This window comes from Diaphorina citri, unplaced genomic scaffold, assembly GCF_000475195.1.
Source record: "Diaphorina citri unplaced genomic scaffold, Diaci psyllid genome assembly version 1.1 scaffold1612, whole genome shotgun sequence".
Classification (NCBI taxonomy): domain Eukaryota; kingdom Metazoa; phylum Arthropoda; class Insecta; order Hemiptera; family Psyllidae; genus Diaphorina; species Diaphorina citri.
The window spans coordinates 109,047-133,315 of NW_007379038.1; the positions used below are offsets into that span (position 1 = coordinate 109,047).

Here is a 24,269-nt window from a genome sequence, read left to right on the forward strand (position 1 = left end):
CCAAAGATTGAGAGCAGAACACATCCATTCACGCAAAACAGTGAACAATTAGACAGCATTGAACCATATCCTGAACACCCTGATGATAGATGTGACATCCCATCTCACACAACAAACCAAGTGCCATTGGAGGCTGACATTGAGTATCACCGACCCCAACAGAGACAAAAACTCATCTCTGTTGACATTGAAAACGAATCTCTCAGCGACGAAAGTGATGACTGTATTGTGTTCAATGACGAATACTTCAAGAGCACGCACAAAATCCTCAACAATGAAAAAGAGTTGCTGAGGATCTCCGAGAGTGTACATCTAGTGGAAAGTGAACTAGAGGACCTGTCCAAACTACACAAGGAAATCAAGGATGATCTGGTGATTCAGTGGACTATCTAGTGGAAAGTGAACTAGAGGACCTGTCCAAACTACACAAGGAAATCAAGGATGATCTGGTGATTCAGTGGACTTGTCAACAGCCGTTCAAAACGTCCTCGTCATCTGATGACATTTCTGAAGGAAATTGCCGCATCAAAGATGGCGCCGCTGTGGACGGTAGCATTCCGTTGAGAAATGCCGCGACTGCCGGAAAAGTCACCAAACATGTAAGTGAAACAAGCCTCAATACCTCAATAGTGTCTTCAGATAAGTATGACAGGTATACTTACAGGCTACAGGTAAAGGATAGGTTAAGATATAGTAGTTATTTTTTGGGGTTAGGGCAAGAAGTTAACATGGGTAAGGCAAGATTAGAGTGTTCCTATGGATAGGGCAAGAAAGTTAACAATATTGTTGACACAAGATTAATGGAGCATTTTACGAACATAGTGACAATCAGCATTCCGTTGAGAAATGCCGCGACTGCCGGAAAAGTCACCAAACATGTAAGTGAAACAAGCCTCAATACCTCAATAGTGTCTCCAGATAAGTATGACAGCTATACCTATTACCTACAGGCTACAGGTAAAGGATAGGTTAAGATATAGTAGTTATTTTTTGGGGTTAGGGCAAGAAGTTAACATGGATAAGGCAAGATTAGAATGTTCCTATGGATAGGGCAAGAAAGTTAACAATATTGTTGACACCAGATTAATGGAGCATTTTACGACCATAGTAACAATCTTGTACCTATTGACCCTGAACATTATAGGCGTAAGGTGAGCATTCCGTTGAGAAATGCCGCGACTGCCGGAAAAGTCACCAAACATGTAAGTGAAACAAGCCTCAATACCTCAATAGTGTCTCCAGCTCTCCAGATAAGTATGACAGGTATACCTAAAGGCTACAGGTAAAGGATAGGTTAAGATATAGGTAGTAGTTATTTTTTGGGGTTAGGGCAAGAAGTCAACATGGATAAGGCAAGATTAGAATGTTCCTATGGATAGGGCAAGAAAGTTAACAATATTGTTGACTCCAGATTAATGGAGCATTTTACAACCATAGTAACAATTTTGTACCTATTGACCCTGAACATTATAGGTGTAAGGATAAAATCATCAATTAAAAACTCCTAAAAAACACTCCCAATATGTGACACTTTTGTCTAAACACTCTAAACCCATTTTAGACTGAAAGGAAAGAGAAAAGGAACTTCGACCGAATGTCAAGAGTTGTCTTGCATCCGCCAATGACATTACGAGGAAGAACACTATGGCCAATCAGAATACCGGTAGTGAATTTGATGCAAATGTTGGTATGGATGTACACAAAGGTCCTTAACGTAACAATTTGGTTACCGGTAAATTTTGTTTCAATTTTTTTTTTTTTCACTTGTAAAACAACAAAAAGGAACGGGAACATGGACAAGGAACTTAATTATCTGATGGATATTAGAAAATACAATTAAAAAATAAAATAATAATGAAAATGTAAAAAGTATCGGTACCAAATAAATAGATAAATTATGTATAGGTACGAGTCGACAAGTAGACGTAGACATAACATATCAGGTAGGTTAGGTAGGTACTTAATTTGCATTAAATTGTATAAATATAAATCTATAAATACAGCGCGATTCAAACTCTAAAGATTAGAACAAGAGGAACCTACCTAACGTACATAATTTTAGGTAATTTAACGAATAGGTGCCTCAATGACGAATACTTCAAGAGCACGCACAAAATCCTCAACAATGAAAAAGAGTTGCTGAGGATCTCCGAGAGTGTACATCTAGTGGAAGCTGAACTAGAGGACCTGTCCAAACTACACAAGGAAATCAAGGATGATCTGGTGATTCAGTGGACGTGTCAACAACCGTTCAAAACGTCCTCGTCATCTGATGACATTTCTGAAGGAAATTGCCGCATCAAAGATGGCGCAGCTGTGGACGGTAGCATTCCGTTGAGAAATGCCGCGACTGCCGGAAAAGTCACCAAAGATGTAAGTGAAACAAGCCTCAATACCTCAATAGTGTCTTCAGATAAGTATGACAGGTACTCGTATACCTACAGGCTACAGGTAAAGGATAGGTTAAGATATAGTAGTTATTTTTTGGGGTTCGGGCAAGAAGTTAACATGGATAAGGCAAGATTAGAATGTTCCTATGGATAGGGCAAGAAAGAAACAAGATATGGATAGGGCAAGAAAGTTAACAATATTGTTGACACCAGATTAATGGAGCATTTTACGACCATAGTAACAATCTTGTACCTATTGACCCTGAACATTATTAGGTGTAAGGAGAAAATCATCAATTAAAAACTCCTAAAAAACACTCCCAATATGTGACACTTTTGTCTAAACACTCTAAACCCATTTTAGACTGAGAGGAAAGCGAAAAGGAACTTCGACCGAATGTCAAGAGTTGTCTTGCATCCCCCAATGACATTACGAGGAAGAACACTATGGCCAATCAGAATACCGGTAGTGAATTTGATGCAAATGTTGGTATGGATGTACACAAAGGTCCTTAACGTAACAATTTGGTTACCGGTAAATTTTGTTTCAATTTTTTTTTTTTTCACTTGTAAAACAACAAAAAGGAACGGGAACATGGACAAGGAACTTAATTATCTGATGGATATTAGAAAATACAATTAAAAAATAAAATAATAATGAAAATGTAAAAAGGATCGGTACCAAATAAATAGATAAATTATGTATAGGTACGAGTCAACAAGTAGACGTAGACATAACATATCAGGTAGGTTAGGTAGGTACCTAATTTGCATTAAATTGTATAAATATAAATCTATAAATACAGCGCGATTCAAACTCTAAAGATTAGAACAAGAGAAACCTATCTAACGTACAAAATTTTAGGTAATTTAACGAATAGGTGCCTGGGTGGACTCAATGTAAGTATACCTACTTACAATCAAAATTACAAGATGTAACACTCCAATTTGTATCTTCAGGTCAGATTGTAAGATATATCCACATCTAACTAGCCCCACATCGACACAGAGGTGAATGACCTGATCGAATCATTCGGTAAGTTGATATTCCTTTTGAGTAAGGGTGTAAGACAATCAGGAACGTTTCCGGAGTTAATGCGGTCCCATTTGTACCAGGTCCGGGCTTCTTAAGAACTTTTTAACACCTAGAAATTGGATGGTGTCACTTTTCTGTGGACATTTAGACAATGAAGAGAAGAATGGAAGAAGGCAGAGGATAAATTATGGGGGAGGGAAGGAGGGAGAGAGAGAGAAACTGAGAGGGAGGGGGAGAGCGAGAGAGAAACTGAGAGGGAGGAAGAAACAAAGGTAGAAGAAAATGAAGAACGAGGAGAGAAAAAAAGAGATTGAAAGAAGGATGAGAAAGACAAGATCGAAAAATTCCAAGAAAGAGACTGTGGGAGTGAAATGGAGATAGTAGGATGATAAGAATGGTGGGTAAAATTAGCTCGGTAAGACTGACATGCAGGGGTGGCTCGGCCTATTTTTGGCTGAAGCTGTTTTTGGGTAAAGGGCTGCGCCAAAGCTTAGCTGCGAACCCTTTTATTCTCGTAGAATCGAAAACGGACCAATTTTTTACAAGTTGAATGTCGAATCTACCTAAATTGTCTTTCAATGTGGGACTGATAGAAGAGATGCATTTTTTTTTTTTTTTTAGTTAAACCTGTCTACCTTAAAGGCAAAAAAAACAATATTTTGTTATTATTATTTTTTCTTTTCGTAAATTGAAAAAAAGTGGATATTTTGGTACCTATGTATATGCACCTATTGTACCAATCTGCCTCTTTCGTATGTCACTTGGGTACAAATACACCACTTTCATTTGGAACAAATCATTCATAAATGAATGGATTAAGGCAAATCCAAGACGAGTTTAACTGGACAGCAATAGGTACATACTTTAAGCATTAGAGTTAGGCAGTACTTGCTATTTATGGATAGAAATACACCACTTTCATTTGGAATAAATCATTCATAAATGAATGGATTAAGGCAAATCCAAGACGAGTTTAACTGGACAGCAATAGGTGCATACTACATAGTTAAGCATAAGCATTAGAGTTAGGCAGTACTTACTATTTATGGATAGGTAAGTAACTATTTCATATATAAGCCGGGTTAGACACCAGATACCTACCTACCTACCAGGTAATTATTTAATTGATCTTTGTGAAATCGCAGTACGAATATTAGGCAACTAGATTTCTCATACGACAAGCAAAATTAATCATAGTCCGACTTTTTTCAACTACCTAAGTAGACGATACCTACCTACCTACCAGGTAATTATTTAATTGATCTTTGTGAAATCGCAGTACGAATATTAGGCAACTAGATTTCTCATACGACACAGGCAAAATTAATCATAGTCAGACTTTTTTTCAATTACCTAAGTAGATAGGGATAGAATTATAATTTCTTCAAATTACAAGCTTCATAAGAAACATGACAAACTAATAATTATCTTATTTATGCGGGAGGTATTCGATACGAGTACCATAATTTCTTCAAATTACAAGCTTCATAAGAAACATGACAAACTAATAATTATCTTATTTATGCGGGAGGTATACGATACGAGTACCTCATACCTATGCTTACTACCTTAGAACTAATTTAGTGAATTAATTATTAGGTGTAGAAAGATATGAATATTAAACATGTAAATAGGTAGGTACCTACTGCATAGGTACAAACTTACTAGTTATAACGTTATAAGACATAATGTACACGACTGTATGTACCTACATACCTATGTACGTACGCAAATACCTACTTGCCATCAATTTATTATTTAACATTTAGATTTAAAGATGTGTCCAAAAATAGGCGACCGGCCAGCGATCGAAGAGGTCAAACTAGGTATGTTATCGAGATAGTGTGGACGGTTCAGTTGACATCGACTGATGTCGATCGACAGCCGGTCGATTATGTGTGGACACACCTTAAAATATCCAATTTAGAAAGAGTTACAGGGTAAATCATTTCATTTCATAATCCCAGTCCTCTTTGTGTCCACAGAAAGTCAAATCTCAACTCCAACTTCCAACACCCAAGCTTCGGCGGTCCCCAAACTCGACCCAAACTGGGGTGCACCCCATAATTTCTTCAAATTACAAGCTTCATAAGAAACATGACAAACTAATAATTATCTTATTTATGCGGGAGGTATACGATACGAGTACCTTCTCATACCCATGCTTACTACCTTAGAACTAATTTAGTGAATTAATTATTAGGTGTAGATAGATATGAATATTAAACATGTAAATAGGTAGGTACCTACTACATAGGTACAAACTTACTAGTTATAACGTTATAAGACACAATGTACACGACTGTATGTACCTACACATACCTATGTATGTAGGTACGCAAATACCTACTTGCCATCAATTCATTATTTAACATTTAGATATATATAAAGATGTGTCCAAAAATAGGCGACTGGCCAGCGATCGACGAGGTCAAACTAGGTATGTTATCGAGATAGAATTAATTATTAGGTGTAGAAAGATATGAATATTAAACATGTAAATAGGTAGGTACCTACTGCATAGGTACAAACTTACTAGTTATAATGTTATAAGACATAATGTACACGACTGTATGTACCTACATACCAAATACCTACTTGCCATCAATTGATTATTTAACATTTAGATTTAAAGATGTGTCCAAAAATAGGCGACCGGCCAGCGATCGACGAGGTCAAACTAGGTATGTTATCGAGATAGTGTGGACGGTTCAGTTGACATCGACTGATGTCGTTCGAGGCCCGGTCGATTACGTGTGGACACACCTTAAAATATCCAATTTAGAAAGAGTTACAGGGTAAGTCATTTCATTCCATAATCCCAGTCCTCTTTGTGTCCACAGAAAGTCAAATCTCAACTCCAACTTCCTACACCCAAGCTTCCTCGGTCTCCAAACTCGACCCAAACTGGGGTGCACCCCTCAATGTGTCCACAGAAAGTCAAATCTCAACTCCAACTTCCAACACCCAAGCTTCGGCGGTCCCCAAACTCGACCCAAACTGGGGTGCACCCGTCACCGTCCCGTAATCAATCTCAATCGTCCCGTATTCAATCCGTCCCGAGTCCAAACGAAGAGCACCCCTCAACGTCCCGTAATCAATCTCAATCGTCCCGTATTCAATCCGTCCCGAGTCCAAACGAAGAGCGAATCCCATACCGAATTCAATCCGTCCCAAACGAAGATAAACAAAGCACGGACAAGTATAGGATATTCCTTGAGGAGCAGAACTACCGAGCGATTCAAATGATAGAAAGCAGACTGACCCGGGTTGAAGAGAAGCTGAGTGTACTGCAATCCATTACACTTGATATTCGGAACTTGCTGCAGGTCAAAGTAGACAGCGTGAACGGTGAGTTTTCCCACTGGTTATTCAGTGAATTGATGCCATTACACTTGATATTCGGAACTTGCTGCAGGTCAAAGTAGACAGCGTGAACGGTGAGTTTTCCCACTGGTTATTCAGTGAATTGATGACACTGGTTTATCAGTGAATTGATGACACTGGTTAATCAGTGAATTGATGTAGACCTCATAACTGGTGTAAACCTCAAAATTGCAACAATTAGATACCCGGAGGACTATAATCAAACAGGCAGATTTTAATGATCTACAAAGAGGTGGAGAAGGGAGGAGGGTATGGGAGGACTAAAATAAAGGAGGGCAACTCCGACCACAAATACAAGTGGGAAAATGTGCAATAAAAGAAGAAAATGCAGAAGTATGCAAGTGTAAAAAGAAAGTAAAAAAGTTAGCAAAAAGTACACAACAGAAATTGATCAAGATTCATCGGGAAACAGACGAACAGACTAAATGCAATATACTCGAATTGAAATTAGAACTTTTGGAACTTCGTTCAATCAATATGAAATTGGAACTTTTGGAACATAATTAAATAATGCTTTTTCCTTCTCTCTTCCAGGTCCCAAAACCCAGGCCCCTCCTCCACCTCCACCTCCTCTTCCCCCTCCTCCATCCAATGAGATGTTATTCTTCCCCCTCCGCTCTTCTACTTCACACAGTTCCTCCCTCTCCAAAGGAGCCAGAACAAGGAGTAGTCCACGGGCCAAGTCCTTGCGTCCTGCTATCACAGTGGATGACTTGAGATCCGTGACCTTGAAGAAGGTGTCCAAGGTCAGTTCCATGCACCGCTGATCGTTGGAGCAACGCTAAGCTAGGTTGGTATCAGGACGGGTGACGTAGTGGGTAAAACTTCTTCGTGTTACATCTCCTTTGCGAAGGTATGATAATATTATGGCAATCCTGACTTTCGAAGCTGGTCTACAGATGATGACGACAAGGACACACTACCATCATGTCACGTCATGGGGAGTCAGAATGATGTAATGGGGGTGTCAAAAAATTCGCAAAGGATAGGATACACCTTAGTGAGCTGAAAATACAGAAATCAACGAAAATATTTTTCTTTTTTTCCAGGAACAAATTCAGAGCGAAGTGACGGTGGCCCACCAGAAATGATGACTAGAAATCACGATGATAGGATCGAACCAAGGACCAGCAACCGTGATATTTTCAGTCTTCTCAGAAGATTGACAATATTCTGACAAGGTGGAGTAAACCACTTCATTCACCATTGGTGATATTTTCTTCTTCTTGACATGTATCTTTAAACAGATTGCAGATAATTTCGATCAAAACTGTAATATGTATTAAATACAAGGTTTTGGTATGAAAAAAAAGCAATAAAACTGTCCCTTTTGTTGATTTGTGTGACAAAAAACAAAAACAATTTTAGTGTTATTTAAAAATTAACTAAACCTGTAGACTTCTTGTATGACAAAGACATTTCAAAGCTAGTTTATTTAAGTTTAAAACATGAGCTTTTTTTATGATACTTTTTAAATGTTAGGTTTATTGTTTGACAATAATTAATTTATTGAAGACGGCTGTCTAAAAATTCGATTTTGAGCCTTTTAAGAGATTCTGACAATATAAGCTTATAAGGTAATCCTTGAATGACTGAGTAATATGATTACAAAACTTCATTAAAATTAATAAAATAATATTAATGTCAAACTTGAATTTTTTGACATTTCTCTTTACGTGGAATTTTGTTAATTTAAGACAGCCAAAAATAAAATGGAAATGTCTGGTGTTCATTTTGTATGTGCTTATTTATTGAAGAACAAAGTTTTTATTTCATGAAAAAAAAAAAAAATCGAGTAGTCTGTACAGTCGAACCTGGATATAAGAGAAAATTTTCTGCGCCCTTCATGCTGAACCTCGAATAAAAGAAACTGGATATAGTGGAAACCTGGATGTAAGAGAAAAAACAAGCTGGGCCCGTCCCTCCGGGAATTTTTTAGCCCGTAGTTTATTCGATCATGATGGTTAAAGAATTAAAACTTTCTCGTTTTGAGTTCATAGGTCGTCGCGACAAATTTCGAGATCGGAGCTCATTTGTGTGAGAAAATGTGAAAAAAAAATCCCACAATTACTCAATTAACTTTAAGTCACCCATCCATTTATTGGCTTTGCTCGGCGTAGCTTAACATAGGTGACGCTTAAACCGGTCTTAAATGATCGACTGAAGTGTTTCTGAAACTTTCTCGCTTTGAGTTCATAGGTCGTCGCGACAAATTTCGAGATCGGAGCTCATTTGTGTGAGAAAATGTGAAAAAAAAATCCCACAATTACTCAATTAACTTTAAGTCACCCATCCATTTATTGGCTTTGCTCGGCGTAGCTTAACATAGGTGACGCTTAAACCGGTCTTAAATGATCGACTGAAGTGTTATCTAAAACTTTCTCGCTTTGAGTTCATAGGTCGTCGCGACAAATTTCGAGATCAGAGCTCATTTGTGTGAGAAAATGTGAAAAAAATCCCGCAAAAACCAGTTTTTTTGGTTTTTTGGCTTTATGGTTTTCTGGACAAAATTTTCACCACCATTTTCGTGTTCCTGGTAAAAAGACCTTTAATTTGATATATAGGTCGACCAGGTTTGGATAAGTCCTTCTATGGGGACAGACCGACCGACAGACAGACGACACCAATAGTCCGTCCACTATACCTTTTATTATTAGTAATAATAAAGGAAGGACGGACTAAAAAGGTAGTCCCCTGAATTCTCTTATATCCAGGTTCGACTGTATTTATCTATTAAATAAGTTGAACTGGATTGAAATGCTAAAATACAACGCAAAGAAGAGCAATGTTAGAACATATACGTAGGTATATTCTATAGAGCTCTCGTGAGATTCTACATTCCATTGCAGATATGCACCCCCATTCACAGGGGCCATTCTCAGGGGGTTCCACCCAGTCTCCTTTGTCCCGGAGTCCCTTAAGGGGTGCACAACCAGAAAAAAAGTTCCTAGTACACCTACTCGTATTCTTGTTTGTAAATTACCTACCTACACTCAATTAATTATTATATTTAGAATTGTTACGAGGTAAGGAAAGTAAAAATTGTCACGAAGAGAGGGGACCCCCATTCACAGGGGCCATTCTCAGGGGGTTCCACCCAGTCTCCTTTGTCCCGGAGTCCCTTAAGGGGTGCACAACCAGAAAAAAAAGTTCCTAGTACCTACTCGTATTCTTGTTTGTAAATTACCTACACTCAATTAATTATAATATTATATTTAGAATTGTTACGAGGTAAGGAAAGTAAAAATTGTCACGAAGAGAGGGTCCATTTTTGGAGTTAGCCCCGGGGCTTGATTAGACTCCGAACGGCCCTGGTACTCCCACGCATCTGGGAGGAGAAAATGTGAAATTCTCCATTTAGAAGGAAACAATTTGAAAAGGAAAACCCGGAGCGTCTAGGACAGTATTTATTATATGCTACATAATAGCATTTATTAGGTCCGTCGCACATTGCAAGCGTAGTCGAGCTACTTTTTTTCTCTTCTTTAAGGCGATTTAACACTAACGGACAGTAGGTCCTTCAGTAGCGCGTGGTAGCCTGAAAACCTACGAAAAAGATCCTAGGCTCTCTATACAGAGTGTTCATAAAGTCCGGGGGGCCCTGAATATTTTTTGAACGGCTAAAGATGAGAAGCTGAAATTTAGAGTAGAGTTTTATCTTTTAAAATACTATTTTTTAAAGTAGTTGCAAAATTTAGGTCGGACCCAGGGTCGATCCTAGGGGGCCCAACTTTAAAATCTCCCACGCATCTGGGAGGAGAAAATGTGAAATTCTCCTTTTAGAAGGAAACAATTTGAAAAGGAAAACCCGGAGCATCTAGGACAGTAACAGTATTTATTATATGCTACATACATAATAGCATTTATTAAGCCCGTCGCACATTGCAAGCGTAGTCGAGCGACTTTTTTTCTCTCCTTTAAGGCGATTTAACACTAACGGACAGTAGGTCTTTCAGTAGCGCGTGGTAGCCTGGAAACCCAAACCTACGAAAAAGATCCTAGGCTCTCTATACAGAGTGTTCATAAAGTCCGGGGAGCCCTGAATATTTTTTGAACGGCTAAAGATGAGAAGCTGAAATTTAGAGTAGAGTTTTATCTTTTAAAATACCATTTTTTAAAGTAGTTGCAAAATTTAGGTCGGAGCCAGGGTCGGCCCTAGGGTGCCCAACTTTAAAATCTTAAAAGAGAACCCCCTACTTGTGATACATCATATCAAAGGTCTTGAAGAACGTAGTACTTTGGTACAAGTTTGAGCTCGATCCGACAACCAGGGACGGAGTTATGGCCTATTCAATTTTTCATATTTCCATGTTCTTCTGCCAATAGGGGAAGCACTAAAAATGGGAAATTCATTTCGATTGGTGATTTGTGCTTCAAATAGGTCCCACTAATGGGTCATATTACATATTATTTAGACCCAAAAATGAAATTTAGACTTTCGGCCCTGATGGCCTCCGGGGGTGAAAATGGATGTTTCGAAATTTTATTTTGTTACCGAATTTCAATATGAATCATTAGTGGGACCTATTTGAAGCACAAATCATTAATCGATATGAATTTTCCATTTTTGGTGCTTCTCCTATTGGCGGGAAAACATGGAAAAATGAAAATTTGAATACGCCATAACTCCGTCCCTGGTTGTCGGATCGAGCTCAAACTTGTACCAAAGTACTACGTTCTTTAAGACCTTTGATATGATGTATCACAAGTAGGGGGTTCTTTAAGATTTTAAACTTGGGCCCCCTGAGACCGATCCTGGCTCCGGACGAAATTTGGCGACTACTTAAAAAAATAGCATTTGAAAAGATAAAACACTACCCTAAATTTCAGCTTCTCATCTTTAGCCGTTTAAAAAATATTCAGGGGTAACCGGACTTTATAAACACTCTGTATAAGGGGTCATCCATTACACTTGATATTCGGAACTTGCTGCAGGTCAAAGTAGACAGCGTGAACGGTGAGTTTTCCCACTGGTTATTCAGTGAATTGCAATTGATGACACTGGTTAATCAGTGAATTTTGATGTAGACCTCATAACTGGTGTAAACCTCAAAATTGCAACAATTGGATACCCGGAGGACTATAATCAAACAGGCACATTTTAATGATCTACAAAGGGGTGGAGAAGGGAGGAGGGTATGGGAGGGCTAAAATAAAGGAGGGCAACTCCGACCACAAATACAAGTGGGAAAATGTGCAATAAAAGAAGAAAATGCAGAAGTATGCAAGTTCAAAAAGAAAGTAAAAAAGTTAGCGAAAAGTACACAACAGAAATCGATCGAGAGTTATCGGGAAGGGAAAGAAACAAACAGACTGAATGCAACAATATGCAATATCCTAGAATTGAAATTAGAACTTTTGGAACTTCGTTCAATAATGTTCCTTTTTCCTTCTCTCTTCCAGGTCCCAAAACCCAGGCCCCTCCTCCACCTCCACCTCCTCTTCCCCCTTGGTTAATCAGTGAATTGATGACACTGGTTAATCAGTGAATTGATGACACTGGTTAATCAGTGAATTGATGACACTGGTTAATCAGTGTATTGATGTAGACCTCATAACTGGTGTAAACCTCAAAATTGCAACAATTGGATACCCGGAGGACTATAATCAAACAGGCACATTTTAATGATCTACAAAGAGGTGGAGAAGGGAGGAGGGTATGGGAGGGCTAAAATAAAGGAGGGCAACTCCGACCACAAATACAAATGGGAAGATGTGCAATAAAAGAAGAAAATGCAGAAGTATGCAAGTGTAAAAAGAAAGTAAAAAAAGTTGGCGAAAAATAACAGAAATCGATCAAGATTCATCGGGAAACAGACGAACAGACTAAATGCAATATCCTAGAATTGAAATTAGAACTTTTGGAACTTCGTTCAATCAATATGAAATTGGAACTTTTGGAACATAATTCAATAATGCTTTCTTTTTCCTTCTCTCTTCCAGGTCACAAAACCCAGGCCCCTCCTCCACCTCCACCTCCTCTTCCCCCTCCTCCTCCTCCATCCAATGAGATGTTATTCTTCCCCCTCCGCTCTTCTACTTCACACAGTTCCTCCCTATCCAAAGGAGCCAGGACAAGGAGTAGTCCACGGGCCAAGTCCTTGCGTCCTGCTATCACAGTGGATGACTTGAGATCCGTGACCTTGAAGAAGGTGTCCAAGGTCAGTTCCATGCACCGCTGATCGTTGGAGCAACGCTAAGCTAGGTTGGTATCAGGACGGGTGACGTAGTGGGTAAAACTTCTTCGTGTTACATTTCCTTTGCGAAGGTATGATAATATTATGGCAATCCTGACTTTCGAAGCTGGTCTACAGATGATGACAATGGGTAAAACTTCTTCGTGTTACATCTCCTTTGCGAAGGTATGATAATATTATGGCAATCCTGACTTTCGAAGCTGGTCTACAGATCATGACAAGAAAAAGGACACACTACCATTATGTCACGTCATGGGGAGTCAGAATGATGTAATGGGGGTGTCAAAAAATTCGCAAAGGATAGGATACACCTTAGTGAGCTGAAAATTCAGAAATCAACGAAAATATTGCAGAATGATGTAATGGGGGTGTCAAAAAATTCGCAAAGGATAGGATACACCTTAGTGAGCTGAAAATACAGAAATCAACGAAAATATTTCAGAATGATGTAATGGGGGTGTCAAAAAATTCGCAAAGGATAGGATACACCTTAGTGAGCTGAAAATACAGAAATCAACGAAAATATTGTTCTTTTTTTCCAGGAACAAATTCAGAGCGAAGTGACGGTGGCCCATTAGAAATGATGACTAGAAATCACGATGATAGGATCGAACCAAGGACCAGCAACCGTGATATTTTCAGTCTTCTCAGAAGATTGACAATATTCTGACAAGGTGGAATAAACCACTTCATTCACCATTGGTGATATTTTCTTCTTCTTGACATGAGAAATGATGACTAGAAATCACGATGATAGAATCGAACCAAGGACCAGCAACCGTGATATTTTCAGTCTTCTCAGAAGATTGACAATATTCTGACAAGGTGGAGCAAACCACTTCATTCACCATTGGTGATATTTTCTTCTTCTTGACATGTACCTATCTTTAAAGATTGCAGATAATTTCGATAGCAGATAATTTCGATAACAGTTCAAAACTGTAATATGTATTAAATACAAGGTTTTGGTATGAAAAAGAGCAATAAAATTGTCCCTTTTGTTGATTTGTGTGACAAAAACAATTTTAGTGTTATTGGTAAATAAAATTTCTTTGTGTTATTATGTCACAATTTAGTGTTTTATTTCATGCGCGTGTGACCAGTCCTTACGAGTCATCAGCGTAATCGACTCCCCACTTTTACCAGCCCTGCCTGTAAATATACAAATGTTTATAATGAATGGGGACCTAGGATCCAATATAATATGAAATAACAGATATGCATTACTTACAGGTGCATGAAAATCCCTTTTGCTCGGGGTTGCACTTTGCTTTTAAAGTTCATCCTTGACCAATTCACTTATAGTTCTGTCCAAGATGTCTTTTCCTAAGTATTTGTTATTTATTTTCCTGTCCGAGTGCAAAAACACATTTCACCAGTTGTCGATATCTCACTGAAGTTTGGCTTGATCCCATTGGTTTAACATCAATAAGTTTAACTGTAAAGTGTGAATCGAGTCATAGGAAGTCAAAAACTCGAGCAAAACTTGAAACAAAAATGGATACTCTGGGAGAAATTAGAGTGAAGTAGGTACAAAATACACAGAGTGCAGAGACTGCGGGAGAGAAAACTTTTCCTCGCTCGCCTAATATTTGAGTTTTTCTCGATATCTCACTGAAGTTTGGCTTGATCCCATTGGTTCAACATCAATAAGTTTAACTGTAAAGTGTGAATCGAGTCATAGGAAGTCAAAAACTCGAGCAAAACTTGAAACAAAAATTAGAGTGAAGTAGGTACAAGGACAAGTGAAGTAGGTAGGTATTGTAATTTATAATTACCTCATGTCCTCCTTCTTCCAGGATTGGAATTATTTCATGTGCCTTTTCCACAAGTTTGGCCATGCCTCGGGATGAACTAGCGGGATTCCGGAGCGAAGCGACGGAATTCAGCTAGTAATTATAATAAACACAAGAAAAAAATAAAACACCAACATGCAATAAAATAATTCCTTGTAATATAATTATGTTCTTGCCACCTTAATATTTATTTCATGCGCGTGTGACCAGTCCTTACGAGTCATCAGCGTAATCGACTCCCCACTTTTACCAGCCCTGCCTGTAAATATACAAATATGTTTATAATGAATGGGGACCTAGAGATCTAATATAATATAAAATAAATAAATGTAAATGCCCTTTCTTTGTGTTACTATATCACAGCTTTGGTGTTCACTGCAGCATTGTAGGATTTTCCAAATATCTCAATCATTCCAATACCCAATGTTTACCTACCACGCCGGCACTGGTCGCTATGTGCATTTATATTACATAGCTACTCATTCTCCTCACGAGGCTGAGTGGGCCCCACAACAGACTGTCACAGAATCAATCATTTGCATAATACAAATTTTTTGACCCCGCCGCGAATCGAACCCGGGTCTCCCGCGTGCAACAAATACCTAGTTGTATCTGTTCTTATCACCTTAATACCTTCTGGTATCTGTTTTTACCAATAATACCTTGTACTATCTGTTCTTACCAATAATACCTTGTACTATTTGTTCTTACCAAAGTATTGTAAGTACCTATTTCCCATCCCCCCCCCCTCACCCACTCAGTAGGCACCTGAAAGAAAGAAAAACACACTCCTTTAGCCTCTTCTCTCATTTTAAAATTAATATTGGGTGTACTTGCATGTTACTCCTCACGAGGCTGAGTGGGCCCCACAACAGCCTGTCACGGAATCAATCATTTGCATGATACAAATTTTTTGACCCCGCCGCGAATCGAACCCGGGTCTCCCGCGTGCAACGCGAGCGCAGTGATCACTACGCCATGGGAGCTAATTTGAATTTAGAACTCATTTCGTTCGATCAATACTGTCAATTTGAAACGTAAATTGAAAGCAAAAGGAATACCAAAAATTCCTGGAAGAAAAAAATGGGTTAGTGACATCGTACAAGGCCCTAAGCAGTCCTTATAAAGCCCTACCAAGTCCCTAAGAGCCCTATAAAACCTGAAAAACAAAAATGGGTGCGTGCAACACGAGCGCAGTGATCACTACGCCATGGGAGCTAAGTTGAATTTAGAACTCATTTCACTCCTCACGAGGCTGAGTGGGCCCCACAACAGCCTGTCACGGAATCAATCATTTGCATGATACAAATTTTTTGACCCCGCCGCGAATCAAACCCGGGTCTCCCGCGTGCAACGCGAGCGCAGTGATCACTACGCCATGGGAGCTAAGTTGAATTCAGAACTCATTTCATTCGATCAATTCGTGTTAACAATAGCATTTTTTTAAGCCCAGAAATCGGGCTGTTACGGAGTTTAGAACTCACCAGTCCTGCCGACACGATGCACATACTCTTCAATATGGGACGGGAAGTCATAGTTGATCACGTGCGTGAGGTCTGGCACGTCCAGACCACGTGAGGCCACGTCTGTCGCTACGCATATCCGTGCATACCCGGACGTGATGTCCTCCAGGGCTATTTCACGGTCTTCTTGAGACAGATCCCCGTAGAGAGAGCAGGACTTGCGATACTGACAGGCTAGGTCCGAGCTCATGGCGGACACGGAGGCTTTGCGACCCATGAATACCATCACCTGGTAAACAGTTACGAGTAAAAGATAAGTGAAGTTACGGTTAGTCACTGGTGAGGTATAATTTTACAAAAAACAAAAGTCCGAGCTCATGGCGGACACGGAGGCTTTGCGACCCATGAATACCATCACCTGGTAAACAGTTACGAGTAAAAGATAAGTGAAGTTACGATTAGTCACTGGTGAGGTATAATTTTACAAAAAACAAAAAAAAAGCTGTCAAAAGAATATGCTCTGGGTATTTTGACATGCTGCTTGTCTTTGACACCTTAACTCTAATGCTAGAATAACCAGTGGAAATATGACTCTGTGAAACAACCAAGAATCTTTATTTATTTATTTATTATTATTATTTTTTTTTTTCGACATTACATGTTAATATTTAATTATGATACTTATCCCCCCCCCAGAATATTACCTTATCTCTTTCTTCGTCCATGTTGTCAAAGAACTCCATGAGCCAGTCCTTCTTTTCATCCTCGTCCAAGATGATAATTTTCTGAGTGACAGTATGAGTGGCTGCAAGATCCAAGCTCCCCACATTAACTTTTACAGGATTCACCATGTACTTCTTAGCCACACGCTGTACATCTTTATTCCATGTAGCACTCGTCATTACTGTCTGACGGTTAGGATTGATGTAGATAGAAGTTTTATTTATCTGGGGTTCAAACCCAAGGTCCAGCATCCGGTCAGCTTCATCAAGCACCACAAAGGACACAGCTTTCAAATCAATGGAAGCACGTGATACAAAATCATTCAGACGACCTGGAGTAGCAATGAGAATATGACAGCCTTCCCTGATCTTCTCCAGCTGAGGTTCAAGCTCCTTACCTCCATATACACATACTGCCTTGAGTCCCTTGTAGTCTATCTTATTTACCTCACGTTCTATCTGAGTGGCTAGTTCTCTGGTAGGTGCCATGACTAGAACACTAGGGCCGGCTCTCTCTGATATAGGAGTTGTTTGGAGATGAGTATGGATCAGGGCTGGTAGTAAAAAAGCAAAGGTTTTGCCAGTGCCTGTCTGAGCAATACCTATCATATCATGACCACTCATGAGGATAGGCCATGCCTGGGCTTGAATAGGAGAAGGTGTGGTGAAGCTAAGATTCTCTAATTGACGTAGAATCTCAGGATAATGCTGGAATGCTTGCTTGAAGCTAGTGACAGGGTTAGGGATCTGGAAGTCTGGATTCTCATCTATTTGTCCATCACTTGTCACAACACTCACTGATATATCATTGTTCTTCTTTCTGAAGGCTTCCACTTGCTCTGGTGTCATGTTAGCTACTTCTGGATCTTCCTTGTAGACATTCTTGATAATCTTGGGTTCTCTTGCCCACTTGTCTCTCTCCTTCCTATCTGACAATGCCATCAGTTCTTCCATGGTAGGTTCTGGGTCAATATGCCTACCCAAGTCTATTTTGTTTATCATCTGTATAGCCTTGTCAATAGCAGGGTTTTTGCCTTTAATCACCACTTATCTGACAATGCCATCAGTTCTTCCATGGTAGGTTCTGGGTCAATATGCCTACCCAAGTCTATTTTGTTTATCATCTGTATAGCCTTATCAATAGCAGGGTTTCTGCCTTTGATCACAACCTCCATTGTGTCTCCATACTCGGAAACATCCCCAAAAAATATATCTACATTTGCCTCTCTTTTGACATTCTCCACCAAATGCCTTTTATCCTGTCTTTGCAGGCCTTTAGCTTTGGTGGCTCTAAGATCAATGATTTTCTCACTGTAAGCATTATTCCACTCCCTTTCTTTACGAGAAATGCGAGGTCTATTGCCAGTGACTACTTCATGAATCTGTCTTTTGGCATTTTCAATTTGGTCTCTTCTTCCCTTCAGATAAATAAAAGTGTATCCTCCTTCTATTTTTCCAATCTTAATGTTTGCTCCAGAATCTTCTTGTAGTTCTTTGATAGTTGATCCTCTACTTCCTATAACTTGACCAACCTTGGAGGAGTCTATTTTGACTGTGTTTGAATCTTCATCAATGAAAGGGTGCACATATTCTTGAGGTGGTTCATAGGTGTCATTCCAACCATCATCATCCCAATTTTCTGCCATAATAATCTGAAATCATAGACTACAATAATCAAGACCCATATAATAGATGAATAGTAGATTTCTTTAAATTCAAATTGGCTAGTGACAAGAATCCTCACCGTGTAGGGTCAGTTTGATTCTGGTCTACCCAAGCTAGGTGTCATTCCAACCATCATCATCCCAATTTTCTGCCATAATAATCTGAAATCATAGACTACAATAATCAAGACCCATATAATAGAAAATAGATGATCCTAAGGATCCATATTTATGCAGCCCCCACAAAACAGGTGCAGGGGGGCAGGCATTCAGGGGTCCTATAATTTGAAGCACCCCCATGACTACCAAACCAGGGACTCACAGGCAAAACTTTGCAGTCCATATTTATGCAGCCCCCACAAAACAGGTGCAGGGGGGCAGGCATTCAGGGGTCCCAAATGCCTATAATTTGAAGCACCCCCATGACTCTACCAAACCAGGGACTCACAGGCAAAACTTTGCAGGGCCTGAAAAAGAATATCGTTATTATACACCACTTTGAGTCCAAGTCTAAATAGGCTGAAGCTAATCAAAAACTTGACTGAGTGGAGAACTCTGCTCTGTTTTTAGCTGAAGAGGATGATGATCTCTGTGACTATTGCACAACCCAGATCAACACCCACCTGTTAATTTATGGACGACTATGAGGTTTTTCTTGTAATTGTCTTTGGCCATCCACAAATAATGACCTACATGCAGCAAATAACAGCCCCTACTGGAAATTCAAGGCTTGAGAAAAAAGAGGACACAGATAGGAAAAAAAGTAGAGAGCATAGTTTGATGTGGTTTGAAGTCATCACTTCCCTCCACAAGTCTCCATGCTCAATGGTCTATGCTCTCCACTCTTTTGATTTTAGTCCATCAGAGATCTCAGGATAAAATCATGTAGGTACAAATTAAGCTTTTGGTGACCGATGTAAACTGTAGTTTACAACAAGGTTTAGATGTTCGTTACAGAGAACATCTGTGTAAACTACAGTTTACATTGGTCATCAAAGGGTTAGCCCGTCTGTGTAAACTGTAGTTTACACAGAAGTTCTCTGTAACAAACGTCTAAACCTTGTTGTAAACTACAGTTTACATCAGTGACCAAAGGCTTAATTTGTACGGATATCTTGGAAACTAAGCAAGATACACAATAAAGTTATAGAATGTTTTTTGTCCATATTTATGCAGCCCCCACAAAACAGGTGCAGGGGGGCAGGCATTCAGGGGTCCCAAATGCCTATAATTTGAAGCACCCCCATGATTCTACCAAACCAGGGACTCACAGGCAAAACTTTGCAGGGCCTGAAAAAGAATATAGTTATTATACACCACTTTGAGTCCAAGTCTAAATAGGCTGAAGCTAATCAAAAACTTGACTGAGTGGAGAACTCTGCTCTGTTTTCAGCTGAAGAGGATGATGATCTCTGTGACTATTGCACTACCCAGATCAACACCCACCTGTTAATTTATGGACGACTATGAGGTTTTTCTCGTAATTGTCCTTGGACACACACAAATAATGACCTACATGCAGCAAATAACAGCCCCTACTGGAAATTCAAGGCTTGAGAAAGAAGAGGACACAGATAGGAAGGAAGCAGAGAGCATAGTTTGATGTGGTGTGAAATCATCACTTCCCTCTACAAGTCTCCATATTCAATGGTCTATGCTCTCCACTCCTTGGATTTTAGTCCATCAGAGATCTCAGGATAAAATCATGTAGGTACAAATCAAGCTTTTGGTGACCGATGTAAAATTTCCCGCCAACTTTACACGCAAAAAGTCCGACGATGTCCTACGATGGCCCTGTTCATAACCACGGCCTAAATCATGGCTAGTGACAAGAATCCTCACCGTGTAGGGTCAGTTTGATTCTGGTCTACCCAAGCCCCCCAAGCAGGCACCTTGGAAAAAGTCTGTGAGAAATTTTCAACTGGAACTTTCTCACACCAAATTTGAGTCGAACCAGTGGCGTGTGGTACTTTTTCTAGATTTTGCCTGAAGCTTGAGACCAGCCACTCAATATCTGGTAGACCTGATCAGGTCTACCTGATAGTGTGTGCTCGTCAGGTATCAGGTAGACCTGACAGACGGACCTTTTCAGCCGTACCTGTCAGGTCTACCTGATAGTGTGTGTGCTCATACTGCTCATCAGGTGTCAGGTGACCTGATCAGGTCTACCTGATAGTGAGTGGCTCACTTACCCCACGCCACTACCTATAGCAGGGAAAACTGTGTGGGAAACTTTCACCAGGCACTTTCTCACACATATTTTTCCTTGTCTGAATCAGTGCCGTGGGGTGCTTTTTTTTTTTAAGAATAGATTTGAATTTTACTTAGGTACTTGTGTGCATCACTGAAGTCAAGCAAACTTGTTCATGTGTGGTATTTGAATAGGTGCCCGTCTGAGACACCTGCTGCTGTCCATTTCGGGGAGTACTCGGCCTTGTGAAGACAAAGATCTGTATTTTCTTCCTAAAAGCTACCTCGCACTTTTATGGTCGGTTTTACCTTTACCACATAGAGTTTCCAGTCAGTCCAGAGTTTAAGAAATACTGGCCTGCGTAAGTCAAATGGGTGACGTCAAAGAAAACCCTTGCCATTGTGTCAACTCTCATCATTGTCATTATTATTATTTCATCGAAAACAGTCTAAGCGAAAGTCTAAACCTTGTTGTAAACTACAGTTTACATCAGTCACCAAAGGCTTAATTTGTACGGATATCTTGGAAACTAAGCAAGATACACAATAAAGTTATAAAATGTTTTTTTATTGGAAATGACCTCAGGAATTTATCCTAGGCTTTTGGTCGTGTTCACCCTGTATTTACCTGTTGTATCTATTTGTCCAGCACTTTTTGATGTATTAAGTAGGTACCTATGTTCAGCATGAACAACCAAATGGGAACCCAACTTTCAGTCTATCAGCTCCACTCTAGTTGGTTCCTTGATGATATCAATTTGGAACTTCTGCTCGATTGTAGTTAATTGACAATACTTTTAGTAAGTACTCTTTTTCACTCTTTAGCCGGAAAAAGGTAGAAAAGTAAAAATGAAAATGTGACTTTTAAAGTTTAAACTTTTTCAAATTTCGACTTTTTTGAATTTTCGATTTTCGAGGTTCTTGTTTTATCACAGCGTTGCCAGCTCATTCCTTATTTCACATACCTTTTTTGAAAATGTACACATTCGGTATTCGGTGAGCTTTGAATCAGGAATCTACCCTAGGCTTTTGGTCGTGTTCACCCTGTATTTACCTGTTGTATCTATTTGTCCAGCACTTTTTGATGTATTAAGAGAGAAATGTTGCGCTCTCGACGAAAATTTTGAGTTTCGTTTATGTTTTTAGTTTAATAACTACCTATGCAGCTAATAGGGAGCGCGCAGCGCGACCGTATTTTTTATTATTTTCTACAAGTTCGGCCATGCCTTTTCTGCAAGTTTGGCCATGCCTCAGGATGAACTAGCGGGATTCCGGAGCGAAGCGACGGAATTCAGCTAGTAGAGTTCATAGATGAACCATTGACTCCCTCTGAGAGTCCATTTCGGGGAGTACTCGGCCTTGTGAAGACAAAGATCTGTATTTTCTTCCTAAAAGCTACCTCACACTTTTATGGTCGGTTTTATATGTGGTAATATAGTATGAGATAGTGTGTGCTCGTCAGGTATCAGGTAGACCTGACAGACGGACCTTTTCAGCCGTACCTGTCAGGTCTACCTGATATCGTGTGTGCTCATCAGGTGTCAGGTTACCTGATCAGGTCTACCTGATAGTGTGTGTGCTCATCAGGTGTCAGGTGACCTGATCATTACCGAGGTCTTAAGCATCCTCCGGAAATCGAAGATTCGTTCTCGGAACGGCTGGCTTTCTCCTATCCTGTCCTCCTTCTCTTCGATTTCGGAACGATAAGACCTCCGTTGTTACAGTTCCCTCAATCGAACCTACTCTTCAAAATAATAATAGGTATCCTATGTTCTTTTAATAGCGCCTCAGGCTTTTTTTTTTAAGTTGGCCAGCGATTTTTCTTTGTCTCGTCAGTTTTGTGATCTTTATCTACTTAAAGTAAAAATCCCAAATCTCGCGGAACACAGTTTGAGCACTGCTTTATAGTTTACACCTATGCTATGGTCTCTTTACAGAAAAAGGACGGTGCCGATGGCCAAGGCAAAGCTAAAACTCGTCCAACAAGCACAGGGGGTCTGTTGCCTCCCCCTCCTGGCTCTGGCATGTCCAAGATATCTCCTCCACCTGCCCCCTCTCAGAACTCATCCCCCATCCATCAAGTGAACGCCAATGCTAATAACTGGGGTGACTTTACTAGTGCTGCTCCTGCCCCAGCTCCTCAGCCTTCTAGGTAAGTTAGAAGTTTACTCAACCCCCATCCATCAAGTGAACGCCAATGCTAATAACTGGGGTGACTTTACTAGTGCTGCTCCTGCCCCAGCTCCTCAGCCTTCTAGGTACGTTAGAAGTTTACTCAAGTTGTTGTTGTAGCGGCTTTAGCTATATCCGAAAGGTGATGACAAAATAGAGAAAATATCTCTTCTATCAGCCATACACCAGGGTGATGGTCTCTCTAGCCATGTTTAATTGGCTCGTCCTGAACCGCAGTCAACCATCTTAAGGACTTGTGCTTGTTCTTTTCAAGCCGAGAGAAGCCTTACTATCAGCTAGCTAGGCTGGTTAGAGTTAGAACCCTTTGAAACCACCAGTTAGCTAGGCTGGTTAGGGTTAGCTGTTCTTCTCCCTGTTTTTTATAGTTGCACAGCCAGACGCTAGGTCTACTCTCTGTTTAACGTACCCTAGTTAGACAATAACATTTCTGACTGTTTTCTTTTCAGGACATCAAGCAATCCTCCCCAACCTTCCAACTCAAATCCCAACTGGGTTCAATTCTAAATTTAAACTACCCACCATTCAATACTATTTTTTATGATTTCATCTTTATATTTGTAAATTTTTTGAATCAGAATTACCTCGCTAGTATGGGGGAAAATGATTTTGTCTATTGTTTTCAATAGAGGGAATTTCATTTCGAAGAACTGGATTGTGTCTTGCTTGGCTAAAAGTTCTAGCTGGGGTAGTAACTCCCCCTCTATGTGTGTACAGGACTAGGTTGGAAACTTGCCTGAGGACATCATCACAATAAATATTTTATTTGTAATGTTAATCTTTCCTCTCAACTCAAAACAGTTGGAGAATGTTAAGCTCTCTTATATTTTGTCATAGCAACATAACCCCCATAAACGTTTTCCAAATACACGTTAGAGATTTAACTTTCCAAGTAATTATTACCAGACAATGGGGTGATGAGTGGAATTAGCACTCATTACAGTAGCTGAATTATTCCCAGGTACTTTCGGCATAGGGCTGAAAAGCCCCTTTACTAAACAGTAGGAGCAATAGAAATTATAAATTTGTTTTACCTTTATTTTTGGGTTTCCAAAAGGTTCCCTCTAAATTTTATTTTTGTTTTGAACTGTTGAATCTTAAATTAGAATATCATTTTCGTAGACATTCCTAAAATTTATCTTAGTGGATATTTTGTTGGATAATCTATTATTTGTGCTATTTCATCAACTCAATCTCTTCTCCCGCTATACATGTTAATTTCTTTCCCAAAACT

General features: G+C 39.6%; 3 protein-coding genes across 5 annotated transcripts in view; 2 read left to right on the plus strand and 1 right to left on the minus strand.

Moving 5' to 3' along the window:
- Positions 1–8,084, plus strand: part of LOC103516600 (E3 ubiquitin-protein ligase RBBP6-like) — a 39,539-nt gene extending 31,455 nt beyond the window's left edge. For 2 of the 3 annotated variants that reach the window (XM_026828942.1, XM_026828940.1), the window contains 6 exons: positions 23–372; positions 450–599; positions 6,270–6,340; positions 6,503–6,777; positions 7,348–7,559; positions 7,863–8,084. In XM_026828942.1, the coding sequence (XP_026684743.1) occupies positions 23–372; positions 450–599; positions 6,270–6,340; positions 6,503–6,777; positions 7,348–7,559; positions 7,863–7,904 (1,100 nt within the window). In that variant the 3' untranslated portion in view covers positions 7,905–8,084. Of the gene's footprint in view, positions 1–6; positions 373–449; positions 600–5,411; positions 5,481–6,269; positions 6,341–6,431; positions 6,460–6,502; positions 6,778–7,347; positions 7,560–7,862 lie in introns of all 3 variants that reach the window. The other variant, XM_026828941.1, reaches the window with a different exon arrangement.
- Positions 8,085–14,385: 6,301 nt separating this feature from the next.
- On the minus strand, positions 14,386–21,716 carry LOC103516602 (DEAD-box ATP-dependent RNA helicase 20-like). The gene is made up of 7 exons (XM_026828943.1): positions 21,474–21,716; positions 18,162–18,643; positions 16,974–18,039; positions 16,291–16,558; positions 15,003–15,065; positions 14,789–14,826; positions 14,386–14,448 (listed from the first exon to the last, which is right to left on the minus strand). The coding sequence occupies exons 2-7, from the start codon at positions 18,635–18,637 to the stop codon at positions 14,401–14,403; spliced, it is 1,959 nt and encodes a 652-aa protein (XP_026684744.1). The 5' UTR covers positions 18,638–18,643; positions 21,474–21,716; the 3' UTR covers positions 14,386–14,400.
- Positions 21,717–22,731: 1,015 nt separating this feature from the next.
- On the plus strand, positions 22,732–24,160 carry LOC103516591 (NECAP-like protein CG9132). The gene is made up of 3 exons (XM_026828944.1): positions 22,732–22,951; positions 23,058–23,103; positions 23,485–24,160. Exons 1-3 carry the CDS (start codon positions 22,768–22,770, stop codon positions 23,540–23,542), a joined length of 288 nt encoding a protein of 95 aa, XP_026684745.1. The 5' UTR covers positions 22,732–22,767; the 3' UTR covers positions 23,543–24,160.
- The last annotated feature ends 109 nt before the right edge of the window (positions 24,161–24,269 follow it).